The sequence below is a fragment of the Amblyraja radiata genome, chromosome 34 (assembly GCF_010909765.2).
Source record: "Amblyraja radiata isolate CabotCenter1 chromosome 34, sAmbRad1.1.pri, whole genome shotgun sequence".
NCBI lineage: Eukaryota > Metazoa > Chordata > Chondrichthyes > Rajiformes > Rajidae > Amblyraja > Amblyraja radiata.
Window position 1 is genome coordinate 22,079,046 of NC_045989.1, and position 25,718 is coordinate 22,104,763.

Here is a 25,718-nt window from a genome sequence, read left to right on the forward strand (position 1 = left end):
TGGAGATAATTGTAATATCCAACTGACACAAGCAGCGAATAGAATTTTGTGCTTCCATTCGGATTACACAATATATGTTATCATTGTATTTGGACCAGATTAATTCGAAAGGAAGCCTTAAAGATATTTCTCAGAGATCTGAGTGTTCTTAGAGTAGGAAAGGTTTAGGGGGATGCGAGCCCAAATGCGGGCAGGTGGGACTAACGGTAATGGGTCGGCATGGGTATGCTGGGCCAAAGGGCCTTATTTCTGTGTTCTATGACTCAGCCAGCCATTCTATGACTGTGTTCTATGACTCAGCAAGTTGTATGACTTTGACTCATCTATATTCACGCTTCACGTCTGATTCTCCCAGCCTTAACTATACAGAAGAATTTTCATGGCTGGATTTTTGTAATTATGCAAAAGGCACACACTCACACGATTCCAGATAAATTATAGCTCCTTGTGTTTGAACCATCACCTATAATGTGAGTGTTACATTTAAAAATAGCATGTTCTAATACGATGATGTTCCATTGTGCTCTTTGATGGCAACACATTGATTTAAGTAGGTAGACGCAAAATGCTGGAGTAACTCAGCGAGTGAGGCAGCATCTCTGGAGATAAGGAATGGGCAATGTTTCTGAAGTCTGAAGAAGGGTCTCAACTCGAAACATCACCCACTCTTTCTCTCCGGAGATGCTGCCTCACCCGCTGAGTTACTCCAGCATTTTGTGTCTACCTTCGATTTAAACCAGCATCTGCAGTTCTTTCTTACGCTCTTTGCATTTAAGTAGGAAGGCCACAAGATATCGTTGAGGTGTCTGGATATAAACCTTTAACTTCAATGATCCATTAACAGAGGTAAACTCTCTGCTGGCAAACTAAAAGATTTATGGGGTGAACATTGAATAATAAAACTAACCAGCCATAGAAAATATACTCCAATCCCTCTGATCACCAGCTATGAAAAGATCAATAAATGTTCTACTAATTGGTTTGATGTTCCTTATTGCTGTTTTATTCATGATGTATTGATAATTGTTTGACTGGCCAGAATCCTAATTAATGAATCTTGAACGGGCTAAGTCTTTTTCCTGTATCTCCGTTGACTTCTGTGTCATGTGGAAACCATTGGCCACAGAATGCCATCTGCCATTCACTAAAGCAGCCAGCTCCTTGTTTGCTAAGGTTCATGTGATTCTCAGGTATCTGTTACTGCTCTCTTGCCCCAAACCCTTCCTGATATTGTCATGTTACTGCCTGTGTTATCTGTCAACTGGTGGTCTACTCTTGGAGCAGGCCAGACTCATTTCCTAATTCCTCGTGGAGACACAAGGAACTGCAGATGCTGGACTCGTGAGCAAAACACAAAAGTGCTGGAGGAACTCAGCGGGTCAGGCATCATCTGCGGTGGGAATGAATAGGTAATGTTTCAGGTAGGGCATCTTCTTTGGATGTTTCTGAAGAAGGGTCCTGACCTGAAATAGTGCCCATCCATCCCTTCCACAGAGGCTGCCTGACCTGCAGTCTTGCATTTTATGTTTTGCTCCTAACTCCTTGTCTTGGGGTGCCTATGATCACCAGTTCATTCCTCTACCTCCAGCACCAACCTAGTGCCTACTCTCTGGTCAGGACATCCATATGCGGCACGTCCTCTGGTCAGTCCCAGCAGATAGCGTTAGACTCTAATGAGTGTTTTCACCTCTCTAATCCATCCTTTTGTAACTTTTGGCAGCAAAGTATCATTGAATCATTCCCAAATCTGCTGTTTTCCGGCCATGAAGCCTAATCACTGCTATTTTTTTAACCCAGATTTTATTCCAGTCCTCGTTTAAAATTAAATCAGGATGAAATATAAGTGTTGGTAATGTTTGTAATGCCTGCCCAAGAATTTCCACTGCAATCTCAGAATCATGGCACAGAAACAGGCCCTTCAGCCCATCTTCAGTCCATACTAAACTAGTCCTATTTGGTCCATAGCCTCCTAAATCCTTCCTTTCCATATATATTAGTCCAGACGTTTCTTTTTAGAATCATAAAGGACTCTGAGAACAAGCTCATTAAAAAATAAACATGCTTACTTTAAAAATCATTGATGATCCATAGAGGTACATCTGTGTTTATTTTTTATCTTGATCAATGAATAATTCACGAGATAATTATCTGCTCGAGCTGCAGCTCATTCTCAGTTATAATCTCGTCATAATTAAAACTTTAGTTTTCTTCTTTACTAGCTCACTTCAGTTTGTTTGCACAGGAAGGTTATTACATGAACCTAGAACATGGAACAGTACAGCACATGTACAGGCCCTTTGGCCCACAACGCCCGTGCTGAACGAGATGCGGCAAGGTGGCGCAGCGGTAGAGTTGCTGCCTCACAGCGCCAGAGACCCGGGTTCGATCCCGACTACAGGTGCTGTCTGTATAGAGTTTGTATGTTCTCCCCGTGACTGCGTGAGTTTTCTCCGCGATCTTCAGTTTCCTCCCACTCTCCAAAGACGTACGTACGGGTTTGTAGGTTAATTGGCTTGGAATAAATGTCAATTGTCACTAGTGTGTGCAGGATAGTGTTAATGTGCGGGGGTTGCTGGCCAGAACGGATTCAGTGGGCCGAAGGGCCTGTTTCCGCACTGCATCTCTAAACATAACAATATACAAGATAAATTAATCTCCTCTGCATGCACATGATCCATGTCCTTCCATCCCCAGCATCTCTCTGCGTCTGTTCAAAAGTCTCTGGAATGTTACCATCGTATCTGCCTCCACCACCACCCCTGAGAGCGTGTTCCTGGCACCCACTACTCTCTGTGTAAAAAATAACATGCCCCGTAAATCTTTAAATTTTGCCCCTCTCACCAACTTCCAAAACTAACAGGGTTAAACCGCGGCACCTTAAATGTACTTTATTATTTGTTTCTTAATCAATCGATGAAATAATTATCGCTGTTTTTTAAAGTCCTGCCAAGTGAAGTTTGATATCAACAGTGGCACTTAACAAATTAAAAAATAAATTTAACAGAGGTCTCATAGAATCTTGAACACGTTTCTATTTATATTTGGCAATCTGATCCATCAAAATTAATCCATTTGTTTTATTTAGTTCATTAGCTTAACTTTATAGAAATAATTTAACAAGGCATTGTGCTCACTGGAACTTGTGCAATGTAAAATTACTCACAAGGACCTTGTATTAGTTTGTGCTGCATGGTTAATGTGAAATACGACGCTGTGATCGACGTGGAACTTGTTGTTTTATCTCAATTGTGGCATCATTGTTCGGCGTGGACTCCGTGGCCCCAAGGACCCAGTTCTATGCTTTATCCCTAAACTAAAACACTGGGATAAATGGGACTTTATTGTCACATGTACCTCAGTACAGTGAAGTTCCCTTTTTTGCATACAGTTCTGTAAAAATCTTAATATACATAGGCATGATCACACTTGAGTACAAGTGTGTAAGAGTAGTAGTTTACACTGAGGCAGTACACAACAGTCGCTGTGTTTCCAGCACCAACTTGTATCCTTCAAGTTCAAAGCTGTTAAAAATGTGGAGTCTTAACTTGGCCATAAAGGCCCATTGTCTGTAACAAGGAGATCCTTGCTGTAGCATGGATAGACAAATTCTACATTAGAACGGATGTCAAGCGTTATGGGGAGAAGGCAGGAAAGTGGGATTAGGAGGCAGAGATCAGTCATGATCGAACAGCAGAGTAGACTCGATGGGCCAAATGGCCTAATTCTACTCCTATAACTTGTGAACATGTGAAGAATGAAATGATTTAGAACAATTGACGAACTGGGTTGCAAATGTCATTAGAAAAAAATTTGCGAATGCATTTTTTTAATACAATTCTTCCAAATTGATTGCAGGAAATGGTTTTGTGAACCCACGAGGTTCTCCCGGACTGCTCTGCTCCACTGGCAAAGTCATGCCCACAAAGTCCCCACCCCCTCCTGGTGGCAACATCGCAATGAACAATCGCAAGCCTGACCTTCGTGTAGTGATCCCACCGACCAGCAAGGGCATGATGCTACCTCTGGTGAGTCCTTCATGTAACAATGTAGCCTGGACTAGATCAATGGGAGCTTCACCGTGTCGACATAACTCTGTTTTAGTCAACAATCTGAGACACTGTTAGCAGGGACCTTCTACAGAAAGTAGCACTGGATGGAGTGGATGTGGAGAGTCCAAGGCCAGAGGTCACAGCCTCAGAAGTAAAGGATGTTCCTTTAGGAAGGAAATGAGGAGGAATATCTTTAGTCAGAGGGTGGTGAATCTGTGGAATTCATTGCCACAGCCATTTTTAAGGCAGTGATAGATAGATTCTTGATTAGTTGAGAGTGAAAGATAGATCAGCCATCATTGAATGTCGGAGTTGACTTGATGGGCTGAATGGCTAATTCTACTCTTATCATTTATGAACATGAACAATGTGTTGTCCTGGTGTGTTTGGAACAGCACAGCACAGGAACGTGCATTTTGTCCATCGGGAGGAATGATTATGGGAAGATAAAAGTATCCTGTTTAAAAATTACTCAATATATTAACAAAATCATGCCCTGTTACATGCATTGATAGAGTAAAAAGTCCAGTCTTATATATATATATATATTTTCCAGCAGCTAGTTGTCTGTCACCTCCTTTAATCCAGCCAAAATTACGAGAAGGCACGAGATCCCCCTCTGCAGTTTCCCCCAAAATATGGCCCCGAGGCCAGGTAAGGTGGCCAACCTCGACCTCATCAGGACTTCCGCGGCCGATCAGCGGGGTTGAATTAGCCGCCTGCAAACTCATGTGTGAGAATGCCATTGACGAACGGTCAGTACGAGTGTTTTGGGCAGAACTGACACAGGGTGGCGCAGTGGCGCAGCGGTAGAGTTGCTGCCTTACAGCGACAGAGACCCGTGTTCGATCCTGACCACAGGTGCTGTCTGTACGTAGATTGTACGTTCACCCTGTGACCGTGTGGGCTTTCTACGGGCGCCCCAGTTTCCTCCCACACTCCAAACACATGCAGGTTTGTGGGTTCATTGCCTTCGGTAAAATTGTAAATTGTCCCGAGTGTTGTGGACTGTGCTAGTGTATGGAGTGATCGCTGGTCGGCGTGGACTTGGTGGGCCAAGGGTCTATTTCAGCACAGTATCTCTAAGGTCTAAAAGTCTCAAGTCAGACAGAGGAAGAAGCCGTTGGAGGAAACTAATGAAAAATAAAATAAATGGGGATTTGACAATCGAGTTTGTACAATGAGAATCTTAAGGACTTACCCTGCCTCAATGCCATTGTGTGCTTTCAATATAACCATTATTCAGTTCAGAATGGAAGCATAGAATTAAGGAGACATTTAACGTCTGTATTTATGTCGACCGGTTCTGAGTAGTTTCAGGATCATTTCCACCTAGTAACAGAGTGTGTTTATTTTGTATCTGCTTTCTGCAGTCAGAGGAGGATGAGTTGGACATGGTAAGTCTGAACCTCGTTTGGAATAAATAGTGTGTGTGCTTCTAAAAGGTGTCAAAAGAAGTTTGAACTAATACTTATTTTCGGAAGATAACCGAGATTTACCAACAGTAGTATTGCATGCCTTGTGTCTGGAGAGGGAAGTGCTTTCATTTTGAAGGAGGGTGACCTTGCTTGTACTTTAGTTGTTTAAAAAAAATTCCACGCAATGTTTTGAAGTTGCTGCTCACTTAGAAAAGCATGAAATCTTCAAATGAGACTCTTCAGATTGTCGAGCCCTCTTCCAGACTCTCAAGCACTTGAGAACTCCTGCAATAATAATCAGCCCCCTTCGCATTCCACTCCCCCGCTCAATGTATAAATAACTTTCACTAACTTGACGGAGATACAGAAAGATTTGATTACTTCCATACGTGATGTAACCTGCCTTGAAGTAATGCATGAAAGTTCACCTCATACCCAGTAGTAATGTCACCAGATTATCGCTATCCAGTCCCAACAATTTAGTTAGAATCAAAGGGGCGGATCGGTAGAGCTACTGCCTCACAGCGCCAGAGACCCGGGTTCAATCCTGACCACGGGTGCTTGTCTATACGGAGTTTGTAAAATCTCCCCGTGACCTGCATGGGTTTTCTCCGAGGCCCTTGAGACCATTTAGCCCCAAATCCAGTGCTTTGTTAAAATGGGTGCCATAAACTCCACACTGCATTTGGTACAATGTAACGTTTCTGCATGCTTTTGCGATGGTTATTTGTTGGTGGTTATTTTTAATCTAAAGATATTTTATCTAGAATCAATAAGCCAATGCATGCTCATTTTTGAATGTGCATTTTTTACCAATACTAGCAAGAGGTATTTTCTATCACTATTGTATCAAAACCTGTGTATTATCATCTGAATCTTTCTTTCTCTGCCCTCTTTCCCAAGTTCGCCCCTCGTTCCCCTCTATTGGATATTTGACCTGTTCACACCAATCTTTGGTAGAGAAAACTAAAGTTAGAAAAATGTTCACGCAACCCACTGAAATGTAGTCTTGTTGAAAATTAGTTGAATCCAGAATAGAGGAATATTGTGCACAACTCGCGTTTGGTATCCTGACACAAAATATTGACAATCCCATCCCTCCCCCCCCTCACAGATGATGGTAAATACATTCAGTTCTTCCAGAGTTCCCCCCTCTTTCCCCTCCCACCTGTCCCATTCCACCTATATCCTCTCCCTCGTGCTTTGCATTTCACTCCTCTTCTTATCTGATACCCTTTTATCTCCTCTTCCCCTCTAGTGTCACTTTATCTATCTAACTATCCCCTCTCACCTGTATCCACCTATCACTTGCTAGGCTTTGTCCCGCCCACATCTTTTTTCCCCCCCTTTCACTCCTCCCCCCTTCTCCAAAAAGTCTGAAGAAGGGTCCCGACCCTAAACACAGCGTGTCCTTCCCCTCCCCAGATGATGCCTGACCCGCTGAGTTTCTCCAGCGCATTGCGTTTTTGCTGGTGTTCCTCCAGCAGTTTGCCCTTTGCTCCAAAATCTCTCTCTCTGCCCTGCTACATCCTTATGACCCTGTATCGCCCACTTTCAGATATTTATCCACCATTAGGGTCGCTGTGTGAAAGTAAATGTAGTGCTGGACTGAAGGGAGATGTCCGGCTGTAGACACAAAATGCTGGAGTAACTCAGCGGGACAGGCAGCATCTCTGGAGAGAAGGAATGGGTGACGTTTCGGGTCGAGACCCTTTTTCAGACTTTCCATTTCCAAATCGCTCCATCTGGTGGTCTGTTCACAGAACTAGCAAACATCAATGAGCTGAATTATCAGGCAAATGTTGGCAACGTTCCTTTCAAGCTCCTAAGTGCTCTGCCTGTTTCAGTAGCTGTTAAATCGAATTGCATACCTAAGCAGAACTGAAGGACTTCTCGTTGAATTCCTTCACCAAGTGGAGGAAACAAAACATTAAAATATTAAAACCTCAGTTTTTCCTCAAATGCATTTTTCAAATAGACAGCAGATGGCTCTAGCACATATCATTTTACATAATTAATCATTCTCAGTCTTCTATGTTCATTATTGTAAATCTGGCCTGCTTTTAGCAAAAAAAAAAACAGCTGCATTGTGCAAAATATTAAATTGGGCTCTCATTTTTGTAAGAAAAATCAGCCATCCCAGTGAATTAAGCATATCAATGAAGTTTATATATTATATTTTAAAACTGTACAGAATGGAAATAAATTATTTTCCGACAGTTCCTGTCTAACGTCAGTAGCAACTCTAGTCTTTGATTTATTATTTCCGTGACCTATTTACTTTAGAGATGCAGCACGGAAACAGGCCCATCGGCCCAACCAGTCCGCGCTAACCAGTGGTCCCCGTAGACTAACACTATCCTACACACTCTAGAGGCAATCTTTACTGAAGCCAATTAACCTACACACCTGCACGTCTTTGGAGTGTGGGAGGAAACTAGAGATCCCAGAGAAAATCCATGCCGGTCACGGGGAGAACATACAAACTCCGTATAGACAGCACCTGTAGTTAGCATCAAACCCAGGTCTCTGGCCAGGTAAGGCAGCAACTCTACCGCTGCGCTACCATGCCGCACCATTGTTAACCACGAGCAGTATCTTTCTCCTTGAATTGTCTAAGTACGGCGGCACAGTGGCGCAGCTTGTCTGTACGGGGTTTGTACGTTCTCCCCGTGACCTGTGTGGGTTTTTCTCAGTTTATCCGGTTTTCTCCCACACTCCAAAGACGTACAAGTTTGTAGACTAATTGGCTTGGTGTCATTGAAATTCCCCTAGTGTGTGTAGGATAGTGTTAGTGTGCAGGGATCGCTGGTCGGCACAGACTCGGTGGGCCAAAGGGCCTGTTTGCGCACTGTATCACTCAACTAAACTAAGCAGAGATTTTGTACATATATATGCTTATGCTAATTATCTTCATCTTTTATTTGTGAAATGTACAGAGGATAAACAATGCACAATCAACACAGTCTCTGGCAACTCCTGTCGTGTCTGTTACATCTCCAAGTCTACCTTCACATGGGCTCTTGTACTCGACATACAACAATGGTAATCAAATTGCATTCGCACTTATTGTTATTGGTTCATTGGACAATTGGTCTTTTACTTAACACAACCTGTGACAACTAACATTAAACATCATTTCTGAACATGTAATCTAGTTGTGGGAATAGATTTTTGGTTATATCGCCTATTGCCCTCCTCACAGATATCATATATGTGGTATTGGGTCATGATACTAATGAAGGTGTCATTTGATTTGGGATTTATGCTGATTTAGTGCAAAATGAATCAGATTACCAAAATCAATTTCACATCATTATCACAATGCTTAGACAGGTACATGGATTGGACAGGTTTAGAGAGATATATGGGCCAAACGCAGGCAGGTGGGACTAGTATAAATGGGACATGTTGGCCAGTGTTGGCAAGTCGGGCCGAAGGGTCTGTTTGCAAGCTGTAAGTGTATGACTCTATCACAGTTGATAAATATTAGAGTAGCTTGCAAAATAAATGGGGGGGGAAAAACTGCAGATGTTGAAAATCTGAATTGTGTAAATCTAAATGGAAATGTTTCTTCTTTCCCTCCCCTTCCCCCATTTGATCTTACAGATTATTCACTAACCAGCGCTGACTTATCGGCACTGCCAGGATTCAACTCGCCAGGGACTCTGTCATTGGGGCCCATGTCGGCCTGGCAACAGCATCAGCTGGGACAAGCAGCTCTCAGCTCACTAATGTAAGTCATGAGCTCTCCCAGGGAAAGGTAAAGTTCATGAACAAGACTGCTGTGGAAACCAGCTGACATTCGCCTGCATCGTTCATCTCCAGAGTAGCAAAATCACTCTGACCACCAAGTCTGATGTTGCTGTAAATGCATGTAGACACTTTCTCCACAGACTCATAAATACATCTGACTTATTGTTAGTGCCCCAGCAAATAAACTAACAAGAAACTGCAGATGCTGGTTTAAACCGAAGATAGGCACAAAAAGCTGGAGTAACACAGCAGGACATGCAGCTTCTCTGGAGAGAAGGAATGGGTGACTTTTCGGGTCAGAGTCAGGGGAGAGGTATTGGAATGATAAGGTTTGAGAATATTGTTGGCTTCAGGCAATGTCCTCAACTTAGATACGGGCAGTTACCGTGATGTGAATGCAGAGTTACTCCAGCATTTCAGGGTGGCACGATGGCGCAGCGGTAGAGTTGCTGCCGTACAGCGCTTGCAGCGCCGGAGACCCAGGTTCGATCCCCACCACAGGTGCTGTCTGTACGGAGTTTGTACGTTCTCCCCGTGACCTGCGTGGGTTTTCTCCAAAATCTTCGGTTTCCTCCTACACTCCAAACACGTACAGGTTTGTAGGTTAATTGGCTTGGTAAATGTAAAAATTGTCCCTAGTGTGTGTAGGATGGTGTTAATATGCGGGGATCGCTGGTGGATGTGGACTCGGTGGGCCGAAGAGCCTGTTTACGCGCTGTATCTCTAAATTAAACTAAACTAATTTTCGTGCCTATCTTCGGTGTGAAAGCAAAGTTGTCTGGACTGGCCTGGGGAATAAGGTTTGAGGATAGATCAGTGGCAGGTATGTAAATAACTAGTTCATATCACACAGCAGAAATTTATCCCAATTAGACAGAGAGACTGAGGGATAAAAGCCTGATGTCAAAGAAGGCCAACGAAATATCAAATCAAAGACTCGAGCATCGGAAGAATCAAGTACTGGGAATATTGCAAGAATCATGAATGATAGACTAAAATAAATTATCAAAATGAATTCTTTGAAACTTTGAAATGTTTGCATTGGACATTCAGTGAAAGAGGTTCTCTATCCATTGAAGTCACAGTGACAGATTTTTACAAACAGTTTTAACGAGCTTTTGCAGGAGCAACTTTGAATTATTTTGTGACTGAATACTTGCGCAAGTTTTGGCATCACACAATAAATTTAATGACTATTTGCATTTACTTAAGCAGAATAAAAGGCGTCCTTCTGAAAGTGCCCATTGAGAGGTCAGATGGCTGATTGATTTGCATTGCAGTCTCGTTTAGACTAATTTGGTTCTTGGCGTTTGTGGGAGTCTGAGTGATTTTTCATTCCGTGTTTCGTGCCGAGAAGTTGTTAGCTCCTTTGCTGGGGCACTGTGTTCAGTCAGACGTATTTACGAGGCTGTGGCTGTGCATTAAATTGTGCGGCGCTGCGATAAAGTTGTGCCTTACAGCGCCGGAGACCCGGGCTGGTTCCCTACTACAGGTGCTGTCTGTACGGAGTTTGTACGTTCTCTCTGGGACCTGCGTGGGTTTTCTCCAAGAACTTCGGTTTCCTCCGATACTCCAAAGATGTACAGATTTGTAGTTTAATTGGCTTGGTATAAATGTAAATTGTCCCTGGTGTGTGTAGGATAGGGTTCATGTGCAGGGATCGTTGGTGGGCCGAAGAGCCTGTTTCCGTGCTGTATCTCTAAACTAAACTAAACTAAATTTACAGCCATGTCAGACTTGGTGGTCAGAGTAATTTCACTACTTTGACGATGAAAGTTGCAGGTCGCTTTCCACGTGAGTCTTCTTCATGAACTTTACCTTTCTCAGAGAAACATTGCTGAAATCCAATCCCTTCCATTGACTTCCCAGCTAAAGCATAACGATTCCCAAACACACTGCGGCACGGTGGTGTAGCTGGTAAAGCTACAGCCCCTCACAGAGCAGGGACCCAGGTTCAATCCTGACCGCGGGTGCTGTCTACGTGGAGTTTGCAGGTTCCTCCGGCTACACATTTTCCTCCCACATCCAAAAGACGTGCAACTTTGTAGTTTAATTGACTTCTGTAAATATTCCCTAGTGTGTAATTGAATGAGAACTGAGGCAGTGGAGTTGCTAGCTTGCAGCGTCAGAGACCCGGGTTCAATCATGACTACAGGTGCTGTCTATCTGGAGTTTGTATGATCTCCCTGTGACCACGAGAGTTTTGTCCTCCTGCTCTCCAAAGACGTGCAGGTTTGTAGACTAATTGTTTCAGTAATTTATAAATTTTCCCATGTGTGTTGGATAGTGCTTGTGATCGTTGGTCAGCACGGACTTGATGGGCCGAACGACCTCTTTCCACGCTTTAGCTTCAAGTGTAAGGAAACTGGAGGAAAGCCACGCGGTCATGGTCAGAGCGTGCAAACTCCACCCAAACGGTACCCATGGACTGGAGTGAATTCGGGACTCCGCCGCTGTGAGGCAGCAGCACTATCAGCTGTGGCACTGTGTCACCCTGTAATCAGTGCAGCATTGCTGAGGTTGAATAGCAAGCATGATTGTGTCCCCAGTATTGAAGAAACACTGACCATTCAATGTGAACTCAGGGCAAAGGACCTACCTTCAGGAAGGAGACGAGGAGGAATTTCTGTAGTCAAAGGGTGGATTTCATTGCTGTGGAGGCCAAGTCAATGGGTATTTTTAAGGCAGAGATAGATAGATTCTTGATTCGTACGGGTGTCAGGGGTGATGCGGAGTAAGCAGGCGAATGGGGTTGAAAGGGAAAGATAGATCAGCCATGATTGAATGGCGGAGTAGACTTGATGGGCTGAATGGCCTAAATCTGCTCCGATCACTTATGAACGTACTTGAGTATTGTATTATTACTAATCGTTTTTACCTGAAGGTACTCATTATCTATAATTGCTTGTCGTATTATTTGCTTTTCCCCCATTCTCTGCAGAGTTAACAGCCAGTCGCTTCAGGGTACCAACCTTTCCGTCAACACCAACCAGAACATCAACATCAAGTCGGAGCCCATCTCTCCGCCCCGGGACAGGATGACCCCGTCGGGCTTCGTGCAGCACACGCGGCACGACACGGGACGCTCGCCCGTCGACAGCCTGAGCAGCTCGAGCAGCAGCTACGACGGCAGCGACCGTGAGGAGCCGCGGGCGGACTTCCACTTGCCCCTCGGGCTCCCGAGGCCAACGGCAGACGACCGGGAAAGCCCATCCGTGAAGCGCTTGCGGATGGACACCTGGGTGACATAGAGCCGCCTGCTGCAGTCTCCTTTCGTTTTTTGTAGTAATCTCTTTTGTTACAAGAGAACTGTCCTTACATATCTAAGACAAGGACATGGAAAATGTATAAGTTAATCAGGTACTCTACAGTGCAAATTAATTGTCTATTTGCAGGTGTCCCACATTTAAATTGTAGTCACTGTTCCAGTCAGGCACTTATTTGTATTAGCTGTTATATTATACTGGTTTGCAAAAAAAAAAAATTATATTCTACCCTATCATGCTTGCAGAAACAAGACAAGTTGGTTGTCAATTCTGACAGTGTGTGTATGTGTGTATAAAAATGGTGTGGCTAGTTAAATCTTCTGCTTAGTATCATTGAAGCTGTAGAAAGAGACACAAAAAGAGAGCAATACTGTACATAAAATAAATCTATGATATTGAACCTGGCATGGGTCTCCGTCTCTTGAAGGAGTGTGTTTAAATTGCACGGTGTATAGGACTGAGGTGAGCAGTTCTCTCTGCAAGTGCAAAAACGGGTTGTAGAAGTGGCAAAGCAATTTATTAAGTCCATTGGAGACATGCATTAAAAGTACCCGCATGAGAAATGAGGCGACTGTAAGTGAAAATATAGCATTAAGAGAAACTTAATATATTAAGTTATCATTGGAATTTGGTTAAAGTTCTTTTATGTTGTTTTCTGAAATCCAAATTAGATTCCAGATCACTTATATATATTTTTATTAAAAGAAAGCATAATACCCTGACTTATTATTGATTATATAGAACTGTATAATTTTAAACACATTCAGCTATGAAATTATTTATATATGCCAAAGTTGCATGTTGATGCTCTCTAGATATGGTTTATCTTGTTACCTAGGCTTGGATTTGCTTTTTTTAAATGCAGGCTAAACCTTAAAAGCCGTGAACACTTGCTAACCTATATGTAAAGAGAATTTGAGCCAAATGTTTATGTAAATAGCATCCTAAATATATCTCCTTTGGTGTACAATGTATTGTATGTTCACCAGATCAAAGTATATTTTTGTGGATTATCTCCAGTTTGACAGGGCAAGATCCTTATGTGTAGATCATCCACTGGCATTTACTATTTTGTTTAATATGTTGTACTTCCTTGGTTTTAATTATATATGATATTTGCAGAAAGTAGTAAGAGTTTTATTTTCCTCCATAGCAGTGAATGTGGACAATAATTGTCAATTGTGCTGTATGGTATCCCTTTACTATACATCAATCCCAATGTTATATTTGTCATGCACAAAACTTGAATACAAGTTCCTTATATTGTAGACTGTTGTGGTTGGAAGGTCACTGCTTTATTCAATTATACTTTTCTGATATAAGCTGCCTTTTGTGATAATTCACTGACAGTAGACACACGTGGTTCATTAAAAAATAGCCTGTAAGAGAGTAGTGCGGGTGAGTACCTTTTGAGAGTAATAAATGCAAAAGGTCTTTTATATATTTAAAATAAAGGATTGTTCAGTGATTCGTGCAATAGGAGATTTGACAATCAAAGGGGCAGGCCTGAGTGCACACTTGTAGAGATAGAGTAAGGTTTGACCCCCTGGACACGACTGACCTGATGACTCCCTCCAGAGTCAAGGTTGATTGCACCAAAGGGAACCAATTCCGTTCATGTATTTTGTCCAGTACACACATGAAGTAACTTAGTGATTGTGATAACGTGAAACAAAGATTAAACGGGAACGACGTTGACATGAGCTTTGTCAATCGGTTCCATTGACGTTTCAATTCATCAGCCATCTGCTTTCAACCCCTCAAAGTCAAGAGGTGTTCTGCATAGGAATAATCATCCATTTCAATCAATAAGCAGTTTGACTTTGACAACCTTTTGTAGCTCAACATCCATAACCAGAAAATAATAGCAAAATGTTTGCAATGGGATAGGCCCCGCACTTCATGGTGGGTCTCCCATTCCTTGCTGAGGTGTGTGTAACCTCAGATAAACACAACCTCAACTAGGTAACTCAACCTTAACTAGGTAATTAAACCTAACTGGCTCTGGAGGTTTATGCCAGTGTTATCCATTCTGCTTAAGCTGGAGTTACAAGCGTTTTGTATGACTTGTGTTCTTCCCAAATGTACTCATGGTGTGATCATTACAGCTGTTTGGTTCAATTAACAATAAATATGGGCAGAATTTTCTCCTTTGATTTTTCTTTTAGGAGTGTAGAAATCTGACCTTTTTCCCTTTAGATAGTGATAGAATATAAAATATTTGGATGTATTCAAAATATTGTTTCATTGCTTTGTCTAATGTATATATACAACTGACTTTAACAAATGTCTGTACATTGCATGCACCTCCTATAGAATTAACATTTAACACACTCAACTCAGCGTAGGGTTTTGTTTCACGTGTTCCCTTTGTTTCCACATATTTAATTTGTTGAAAATTGTGTTCAGATTGACAAAATAAGGCTAATGTTACTGAAATGATGGGAAGAGTTATAACTTGCTTGCTCACTGCTGAATAGACCACTTTTATGCTGCAGAGTAGCAGCTGAGTTGTGTACTCTGCAAAATGGAAAAACATATTACTTTCTTGAATTTTGCATGTAAATGAACATTTTTTTTTCTGTACATTTGGTGAGAAGTTTGCTTCATATTTACTGTGTCCCCTTGTGTGCAAAATGCCTTATGTGGTGGCATCATTTTTACCTTTTTATTCTCCAGTAAATGTCCAGCATTGTGGACATTAACTGTAGTCAGAGGCAAACACTGTTTAACGAAGGAACAGCTTTGCTGATTGTTGATAATATTATGTCTGCGTTAAGCAATCCTCACAAGTTCAACTTGACCATAATTTAAGACAAAAATAATTTTCAGATGCATCTTTTTCCTTCACAGTACCCATCACACCACATAACATATCTCCAAGCCTCCATAGCATTCTGAAGAGTTTGGGATAAGACCTCCTTTGTAATGTAACGATTAATGGACTGCCTAATGGTAAGGGCTCACCTGAATGACATAAAATCCTGTACTTAACTACTTATACTAGCAGTTAATCTTTGCCGAAACACTCTGCTACACCCTCTATGCCAATGGCCAATATTTTTGATAGATAGTTTGCAGAATTGAATTGTGTTAGGTACTGCCATCATTCCACCTGGCACCACACAATAACTCAAGCTATTATCATAGCAAGTTGCAGCTATCTGTTGCACTGTGGAAAAGTGACAGCGTGTGAAATAATTTACCAGTAAATTATCGAGAGAACATAAAATAATGACATTTGCGATTTAACTGAACCTAATGGCTTATCTCTCCATTATAACTAATCCTTGAGATTTCTAGATTCACCTTTTATTTCGTGCCAATACTGAATAATTTACCTTTGGAAGGGGGTTGAAGCAGAGTCTTGAACTCACTGATCCAAACGCTTAATTGGAGCTGGTAGATGCAATAGACATTTGGCAATATTTCTTGCCCTTGAACCTTGTAGACCAGGGGTTCCCCAACTTTTTTCGTCCCGTTTACCCCTGGCAACTTTAATAACACATGGCAATGTTATTTCACTCATTTATGAACAACTAATGATGAACAGATACCAGAACCAAACACAGTCAGTCAAATATGCATAAATCCAGAATCAACAAATTTACCCCAGGTTGGGAACCCTTGTTATGGACCTTCTAACTAAAGGTAAAGAATAAATCCCAAAGTCCCAAATCTCCCTAGATGTACAGGTGTGTAGGTTAATTGGCTTGGTATAATTGTAAAATTGGCCCAGTGTGTGTAGGGCAGTGTTACTGTGCGGGGATCGCTGGTCGGTGCGGACTGGGCAGGCAGAAGGACCTGTTTTTTTCCTGTATCTCTAAACTAAACTAAAGTAGACAGATTTCCAGATGGAAAAAGACAACCTTGTACTATTCGTTATATCCTTGAGGTGCAGGAGAAGGTAAAAACATGTTGGCATTTAGCATTTGAAGCAATTTGGTCTCAGTTCCTAAACCAGAAACGATGTACAACTCCAACTAATTTCCTACCATCAATACGAATAAGGAGTACAAATGTCTGGTGACTTGCAAATGCAGTCTGTGAAATGGAGTTAACACGTTAAGTTCAGAAGGCAGCAGTTTTGAATGTTTGTTGAATACACGGCTCCTGACAGGAAGAGAAAATTCAATCACGCCAGGAGTTGTCATCCATGACATTTTGATTTAGATATCACATTTATGTCATTTATCAAAATACTATGGGCAGTAACTCTCAGGGTTAATTCTAAATAACGTTTAAATACCTTCTCAAATATGTATTACATATCTTCTATACCTTCTCACTGGTATCATGATCCCATGGGCTTAAATTTACAATAATTTTTTTTAAAGTTTATATTAAAATCAGCTGCCTAATATGAAGGTATTGGTTAAAAAAAGAGCACTTTTTTCATTAGTCACAAATTAATTGATTATTAACATCCAGGTCTGGTTTCTCTTCAAAAGCTATTTTTTCCAAATCTTAATTGCAAAGATGGTAAGATGCCTTGCAGAGTATCGCGCAGTGTGAGGCGGTCCCAATGCAATCACTTTATGCAACGCTTAGCTGGGGAAACCAGGGATATATATATGAGGGTGATGTCCATCTACACACAAGAGGCAGTAAACTCGAACACAAACTTCTCTGTCTCTGGACACTGTTTATGAAAAAATAAACAAAGTATGCAAAGAGAAAGGGAATAAAAACGTTTTTTTTTTCTTCTTTTGCACAGTCTTTCTACCCTCTGCTGTGCAAGACACTGCTTTGCAAAAATATTTAAAATTGCTTTTTTTTTAAAAACTGATGTATTTGGTAATTGTTTGTTACTTGTAGAAATCACCGGAGCTGTTCACGGTTTAAATTTTAAGCCTGTTGGCAGCACAAGCTGGACTTTGTTGCCATCATTGAAACAAATGTTGATGAGACTTTAAGTTAACCTGCGATTTCCCTGAATGTGTTGTTTTACTTCAATATACAAAGATAAGTGAACTTTTTATCAGATGATTACGATTATGCTAGAGATTGTTGTAAAAATTTGTACCCTGCACTCACTTAAGTAAAGATATTGGCTTTTACTGTGTAATGGGAGTTCATGTCAATTATTCGGTGTAAAGTGAATACCAACAAGACTGATAATGAACCTTAGTTTACATTCAGCGCACAAATATCTGCTGGATCACACATTCATTGCACCATTTCATGTCAGTGTGTTCATTTCAGGCACAGAATTACAAAGAGAATATGTTTGGGATTCAACTCTCAATTGTCCTAGTTTGAATTGTTTTGAGTTGGAGGTTAGTTTATTGTCACGTGTAACGAGGTACAGTGTAAAGCTTTTGTTGCGTGTTATCCAGTCAGCAGAAAGACAATACATGATTACAATCGATCCATCCACAGTGTACAGGTACATGATAAAGGGGGATAGAATGTAATCGGAGACAGTAAGACCAGTGAGAGAACTGGGAATGGGGAGGGAATGGAGAGAGAGAGAGAAAACAAGGGCTAGCTGAAGTTCGAGAAGTCAATGTTCATACTGCTGGGGTGTAAACTACCCAAGCGAAATATGAGGTGCTGCTCCTCCAATTTTCACTGGGCTTCACTGACAATGGAGGAGGCCCAGGACAGAAAGGTCAGATTGGGAATGGGAGGGGGAGTTGAAGTGTTGAGCCACCGGGAGTTGTCATGTGTACCGAGGTACAGTGGAAAGCTGCTTTGTTGCCTGCCATTCTGTCAGTGGAAAGACTATACATGATTACAATCGAGCCATTCACAGTGTACAGATACAGGATAAAGGGAATAACGTTTAGTGCAAGGTAGAGTCTGGTTATTGACAACTGTACGTTCATGTCAAGCAATGCTGTGATTTGTATAACATTCACTTAATTTCACCTACACCAGCCTAAACTGGAGCCTTAGCCCCAGACTGTGACTGTCGTGGGCCAGTCTTAGTGCCTCCATCACACCAGCTTGATGCTTTTCTCACTGTCGATAGAGGCACTCTTAACCTGTTATATTACCAATGCAGAAAGATAAATGCCCTAGGTTCATTTCATAAACAAATATCGGGCCCTGTATATAAACATACTGTGCTTAAAATCCAGTTATGTTTGATTTTAAAGTTCATTAATGAAACAATTAGATGCTACAACCAGAAAATGAATTAAAAATATAAAGTACTTCATCCTTAATTATTCTTGTCAATGAAATAACAAACTGTACTGCTACATTTATTTTGATATTAAATTATTGGAAACCATGCTCGTTCATCAATGGAATTATTAGGTCCTTTTCATCAATTCTATCCGTCAAATGTAGCCAAGCCAAACACACCAAATGATCTTGTCCGCTGAAGACCAAGCATTGTTCCATGCCTGAGTACTGACCTGGGTATTTTGCCCATTGTTTTGATGTCTACTGCAGCCCACCTTGCACACCGGTGTCTAATGTTATGTACCAGGGATGAGGAGTCTATCTCATAGCATAAACACTTTTAGATTATTACTTTAGAGACACAGTGCGGAAACATGCCCTTCGACCCAACGAGTCGGCGCCAACCAGTGATCCCTGTACACTTGCGCTATCCTACACACTAGGGACAATTTATCATTTATTATACCAAAGCCAAATAACACCTCCAAACCTGCACATCTCTGGAATGTGGGAGGAAAGCGACACACCAGGAGAAAACCCATGCAGGACATGGGGAGAACGTACAAACTCTGTACAGACAGCACCCATAGTCAGGATTGAACCCGGGTCTCTGGCGCTGTAAAGCAGCAACGCTACCGCTGAGCTATTGTGCTGCCCCACAGCCTCTAGTCCATTTTTGTCCAGCATTTTTCCAGCTGCCAGCAATATGTTGGGAAGGAGTTCAAAGCAAGAACAGTTGCAATTTTCACTCTGAAAGCGCAAACCACGGCAGCCAACGTTTGTGGCGAGATTCATTTTTTAGCCATCGATGGAACAGATTATTAGTTACGTTGCTGAAATATAAAGGAAATGCAGCACAGATGGTGCAGCGGTAGAGTTGCTGCCTCACAGCGCCAGAGACCCGGGTTCGATCCTGACTACGGGTGCTGTCTGTACGGAGTTTGTACGTTCTCCCCGTGACCTGCGTGGGTTTTCTCCGGGAGCTCCGGTTTCCTCCCACACTCCAAAGCCATACAGGCTTGTCGGTTATTTGGCTTGGTATAATTGTAAATTGTCCCTAGTGTGTGTCGGATACTGTAAGTGTGAGGTCGGCGTGGACTCGGTGAGCCGAAGGGCCTGTTTACACGCTGTATCTTTAAACTAACAGAGAAAAACACGAAGGGCTGGCCAGTATTTGGCATAATTTCTGGAGCCATGTTTCACCATTCACTGTTAAAGCTACAACTTATTCTGCCTGGGTACACAAAAATGCTGGAGAAACTCAGCTGGGTGCAGCAGCATCTATGGAGCGAAGGAAATGGGCAACATTTCGGGCCGAAACTTTGCCTATCTCCTTCGCTCCATAGATGCTGCTGCACCCGCTGAGTTTCTTCAGCATTTTTGTGTACCTTCGATTTTCCAGCATCTGCAGTTCCTTCTGAAACAACTTATTCTGCTTTCTCATTTCTTGCCTGTCACAAGGCATTTTATTATCTGTTTACCCCACGACAGAAGGGGGAGGAGTTGTACAGTTTGATAGCCACAGGGAAGAACGATCTCCTGTGGCGTTCTGTGCTGCATCTTGGTGGAACCAGTCTGTTGCTGAAGGTGCTCCTCAGGTTGACCAGTGTGCGACGGTCCATTCGAGACTTGAGGTACTGAGGCAACTTGTTTTAGTTTCTCTGAGATAATGAACGCTCTTTAGGTGGGAAATTACCTAATCAGCCACACTTCATTGAACGGGGAATCCAATGATTACTCCTTGACTTCTCCGTCATTGCTTCAGTGATTTATGTGATCACAAAATTGTTAGTGAGTTGGATAGTTTCCAAATTGAAGACTTGATTGTGTTTCAAATGTTATCTCATGAGTATCTTGCAAGATAAAACTAGCAAGAATAATTTATTGGGTTAAAAGTGATAACTTTGATCATGAATCTAAACTACTGTTTCACAAATTGTTTCTGTCTAGTCCAATGGAATAACTTCTGCAACATCATTTGCAAAAATTGGCCATCATTGCACCGTTTATATCACATTCATTTTAACAGCAAAGGAATATTTGTGTTAATATTCAAATGAAATGGGGAAATAAAATAACTCAAAAAGCTGGAGTAACTCAATGGGTCAGACAACATTTCTGGAGAAAAGGAATAGGTAATGTTTCGGGTCGAGACCTGTCTTCAGAAAATAACCCTTTCTGGGAGACATACAGCATGGTCCATGAGGTTACATTTTAATTTCCAGTAGCATCGGAATAATCCCAGTAACTTTGTACATATAAGATGATTATTATGATAGCATTTTCATTTAATGTTGCTGCCACATACCTCTGTAATTTCAGTACTGGCCACTAGGTTGCTCTGTGGAGCAAGTTTCTGAAACCTGCCTGGGAAGGAACTGCAGATGCTGGTTGATGCCAAATATAAGACACAAACACAGTTGGAGTAACTCAGCGGGTCAGGCAGCACCTCTGGAGAAAAGGAATAGGTGAAGTTTCATTTTGAGACCCTTCTTCGGACTGAGAGTCAGGGGAGAGGGGAACGGGAGATATAGAACAAATGAATGAAAGATATGTGGGGCTGGGTTAAAACGTGGTCGTTGAGTCGGAAAGAAGGAGGAATCACAGAGGGGGAACAGTGAGAGAGGGTGTTGCAGAACCCTCGTCGGAGAGAGGAGGAGAACTTTTTCAAAGTAGGCAAACCTTGAGGAGATTTCGCAGTGGAGCAGCCAAAAGGTGTAGGAACGAACTGCAAATCTCCCAGTTATCACTGACAAATAAACTCTTCCTATCAATGAAAATGGCAGAATCAAATTGTACGCTCTAGATAGTCAATAAAGTACCATAGGAAGGGTGTTATAAGCTGGGAAGGGTGCAGAGATTTACAAGGATGTTGCCAGGACTCGAGGGGCTGATCTAAAGGGCCTGAAAGATTGGGCTGACTATAGACTTGGAGTGCCGGAGGATGAGGGGTTATCTTATAGAGATATATAAGATCATGAGAGGGATAGATAGGGTGAATGCATGGAGTTATTTATCCGGGATAGGGGAATCCAGAACCCGAAGATATAAGTTTGTGAGGGGGGAAAATTTAATAAGAACCTGGGGGACAAAATTTTCACTCATTGGTGTGTGTATATGAAACAAGCTGCCAGAGGAGGTAGTTGCGATAGGTACATTAGCAACATTTAAAAGACACTTAGATAGGTACATGGGTAAGAATGGTTTAGAAGGATAGGGGCCAAAGACGGGCAAATGGGACTAGGTTAGATCAGCATGGACCAGTCGGGCTTGTTTCCGTGCTGTGTGACTCTAACAATGAGAGGGCTATAGTTTTGTGCCACTTTTGTGTTTCTTTGTATTGTCAGAATATTTTTAAAGCTACATTTAGGTTAATGGCTTTGTAATGGCACAGATTCTATTACAGTTACTGTATCTACAAGAGATTGAGGAGAAATTGGTTGAAATACACATTAATAATTTGCATTTATTATGTTAATTTACTTACACAGACTGAAACAGAAGTTTGCCATTTCTTGATACATTCTCACAGACAGGCTGACAACTGATTCTCGGTCGGCACGGTGGCGCAGCGGTAGAGTTGCTGCCGTGCAATGCTTACAGCGCCAGAGACCCGGGTTCGATCCCGACTACGGGTGCTGTCTGTACAGAGTTTGTACGTTCTCCCCGTGACCTGCGTGGGTTGATTTCCTCCCATACTCCAAAGACATACAAGTTTGTCGGCTAATTGGTTTGGCATGTGTAAAAATTGTCCCGAGTGTGCGTAGGATAGTGTTAATGTGCAGGGATCGATGCGGTGATGGGTCTGTTTCCATGCTGTATTTGTAAACTAAATAAACTCAACTATGGACGTCGTTACTGGATGTTTTACAGGCAGAGATTGATAGATTCTTGATTAGTCAGGGGTTATGGGGAGAAGGCAGGAGAATGGGGTTAGGAGGCAGAGATAGATCAGCTGTGGTTGAATGGCAGAGTAGACTTGATGGGCCGAATGGCCTAATTCTGCTCCTATCGCTTATGAACATATAATTCTGCCCCCAAATGGACAGGGTGGAGGGAAAGATGTTGAGCTTGAGTATTGTGTGTTCACATTCCTGGCTGCTGCAGGGCACAATAGCAAAGCCCATCAATTTCTAACAATTAAACTAGAGCAGACCCAGTGATCATATGAAGAAACATCTCGTTGGGGAGAGCTTTGGGCATTGAATTATTCATCAGATAAAATGAGCTGGAGAAAAATACATTATTACCTGTTCAATTGTCACCTTAGTGTACATTATAAAACAAATATTATAAAAAAAACTCTCATGGGTCAAAACCCAAATGATGGGCCGAATGGCCGTGTTCATCTTGTGAATTTAGAAATAATTATTGAAAAGCCAAAAGTGTTTATAAGTTGTCGGAGCAGAATTAGGCCATTCGGCCCATCAGGTCTACTCCACCATTCAATCATGGCTGATCTTTCTTTACCTCTCAACCCCATTCTCCTGCTTTCTCCCCATAACCCCTGGTTCAATTTAAAAAAGATTCAGAAGCAGAGTTCTCCACATTGGGGCTTTGCTTCACGTGAAGGCCGGGTCTATTCCAGACTGCCAGAGATTGGTTGACATGGTGACTGTTGCACCTTGCCTCGTACATGGGTGCTGAAGCCCAGCTGTGTGGACACTAAAAGTTCTGTTATGCTAAATAGACCAGCAAGGTACTTTGACATTGCAGGAACGTTGTTTACAGTCCTCAAACCCAGCTGAGTTTGCTTTAATTTAGAGTTGGCACGGTGGCGCAGTGGCAGGGTTGTTGCCTTACAGCGCCGGAGACCCAGGTTCGAATCTGTAGTGAGTGCTCTCTGTATGGAGTTTGTACATCCCGTGACCTGCGTGGATTTATCATGGGATCTCCGGTTTTCTCCCACACTCCAAAGACGTACAGGTTTGTAGGTTAATTGGCTTTGGAAAAAATTATAAACTGTCCCTAGTAGAATAGAATAGAATAGAATATGTTTATTGTCATTGCACAAAACTGAGCAACGAAATTCCATTTGCTTCTCCTCCGTTAAAAGAAATACAACACAACAACCAATACACATATGTACAATAGCCTAGTGTATAGGTTAGTGCTAGTGTACGGGGATCACTGGTCGGCAAGGACTCAGTGAGCTGAAGGGCCTATTTCCACACTGTATCTCTAAACTAAACTAATTGCAGTGCAAGCAGCAGGTGGAGCTAGAAGCCAACCATTACAAACCCTGTGTAGACTTCTGCCAGAAAGCTTTGGCTTTGATCCATTGAACCCGCAACATTCTGGGGCCATTTTCAAAATAGTCAAAACCATTCATGTTTTATTGTAGGAATTTCTTATTTAAAATAAGGCAACTAATAGGGAGTTAAGTACCTAGTGCACTGTAAAATTCATGCGTCAGGGCTACTTTGTAGAAATATGGACTGTAAAATCTAAAATGTTTACTTTGAGCAGTGAAAGCTAAGGAATTTTACTTTTGTGAATGATTAATTCACTGCATTGATAGTCAACGTACAAAAATAATGAAAAAGGTTATGAATTAATCAGTGACCAATGGCACATTTATTTTTAACAAGATTTTAATCACAAATATGAAAAAATACAAAAGTATGACAAAGTGTACTTGTGTTACATGGAAATATTTAACCAGGGCTCAAAGATCAGATTCCTCTGCATTTGGATCCAAACGGGTAACATCCCACGCCCAAAGCAGAGGCTGCCGAGGATGCCGTTAATTACTGCAGCCTCTGTAAATCTTCTGCAAAGTACCATAAATAACATTGTGTGGTGCCCTGCAGAACTTGACTGGGGGTGTTCTACTTGGACAGCAGCTTTGCCTTACGACAACCTGCTCCGAATAACAATCCAACAATAAGTTTTATTTTACAATTTTCCAAGACATAGAAACATAGAAAATAGGTGCAGGAGGAGGCCATTTGGCCCTTCGAGCCTGCACTGCCATTCATTGTGATCATGGCTGATCATCCACAATCAGTAACCCGTGCCAGACAACAGTAAGAGGTAGATGGTACACAGAAATGCTGGAGAAACTCAGCGGGTGCAGCAGCATCTATGGAGCGAAGGAAATAGGCAACGTTTCAGGCCGAAACCCGGAAGGGTTTCGGCCCGAAACGTTGCCTATTTCCTTCAGAGTTTTCGGGCCGAAACGTTGCCTATTTCCTTCAGAGTTTTCGGGCCGAAACGTTGCCTATTTCCTTCGCTCCATAGATGCTGCTGCACCCGCTGAGTTTCTCCAGCATTTTTGTGTACCTTCGATTTTCCAGCATCTGCGGTTCCTTCTTAAACAGTAAGAGGTATATGACTGGAGCTGCAAGCACAAAGACAAACTGAACTCACCACGTTATCACATCCGTTGGACTTCAGACTGGACCTTTCAGGGGGATCAAGCTTTGGCAAAGTGGGAAGAAGTATGACTGAGGGCAAGTTGTTTTGGATGAGTAGCTGCCGGTAATCCTAAAACCAGAGGTATCCAGTTGGGCTGCAGGTCAAAACTAACCAGAACCAACATGGATGGCCAGGAGCTGTGTCCTTAAAATTATATTTGGAAATATCAATTTGCAGAGCAAAGGTTCAAGCTACTCAAACCAGGACAGGCGTTGAAGACACTGCTAACGCACACACATAGCCTGAGAATAAACAGATATACATTTAGAGGAGATGAGGAGGAATTTTTTTAATCAGAGGGTGGTGAATCTGTGGAATTCATTGCCACAGACGGCTGCGGAGGCCAAGTCGATGGATATTTTAACGGCGGAGATTGGTAGATTCTTTATTTCTACGGGTGTCTGGAGTTATGGGGAGAAGGCAGGAGAATGGGGTTGAGGGGGAAAGATAGATCAGCCATGATTTAATGGTGGAGTAGACTTGATGGGAGTTGGGGCATGTGAGAGACAACTCACAGGGGAAACACAGAAGGAACGCTCAGATGTTAGACACAAAGTGCTGGAGTAACTCAGCAGGACAGGCAGCATCTCTGGAGTAATGATTACTTCATGAATAACATAAAGAGGTGACGTTTCAGGCTGGGACCCTTCTTCAGCACTGATCATTCTGAAGGA

General features: G+C 42.2%; 1 protein-coding gene and 1 long non-coding RNA gene across 13 annotated transcripts in view; both read left to right on the forward strand.

Annotated features, from left to right (window-relative positions):
- The window catches only part of mef2a (myocyte enhancer factor 2A), a 173,228-nt gene extending 155,674 nt beyond the window's left edge, over positions 1-17,554 (forward strand). For 8 of the 12 annotated variants that reach the window (XM_033050205.1, XM_033050212.1, XM_033050204.1 and 5 more), the window contains 6 exons: positions 2,243-2,398; positions 3,856-4,025; positions 5,423-5,446; positions 8,407-8,512; positions 9,077-9,203; positions 12,165-17,554. In XM_033050205.1, coding sequence (XP_032906096.1) covers positions 2,243-2,398; positions 3,856-4,025; positions 5,423-5,446; positions 8,407-8,512; positions 9,077-9,203; positions 12,165-12,474 — 893 coding nt within the window. In that variant the 3' untranslated portion in view covers positions 12,475-17,554. The remainder of the gene's footprint in view (positions 1-2,242; positions 2,399-3,855; positions 4,026-5,422; positions 5,447-8,406; positions 8,513-9,076; positions 9,204-12,164) is intronic. The other 4 variants (XM_033050215.1, XM_033050214.1, XM_033050213.1 and 1 more) reach the window with 3 other exon arrangements.
- Positions 17,555-24,549: 6,995 nt separating this feature from the next.
- Positions 24,550-25,061, forward strand: LOC116991533. Its single transcript, XR_004416814.1, has 2 exons — positions 24,550-24,660; positions 24,954-25,061. It is a non-coding gene; the product is annotated as an uncharacterized LOC116991533 (long non-coding RNA).
- Positions 25,062-25,718: the final 657 nt, after the last annotated feature.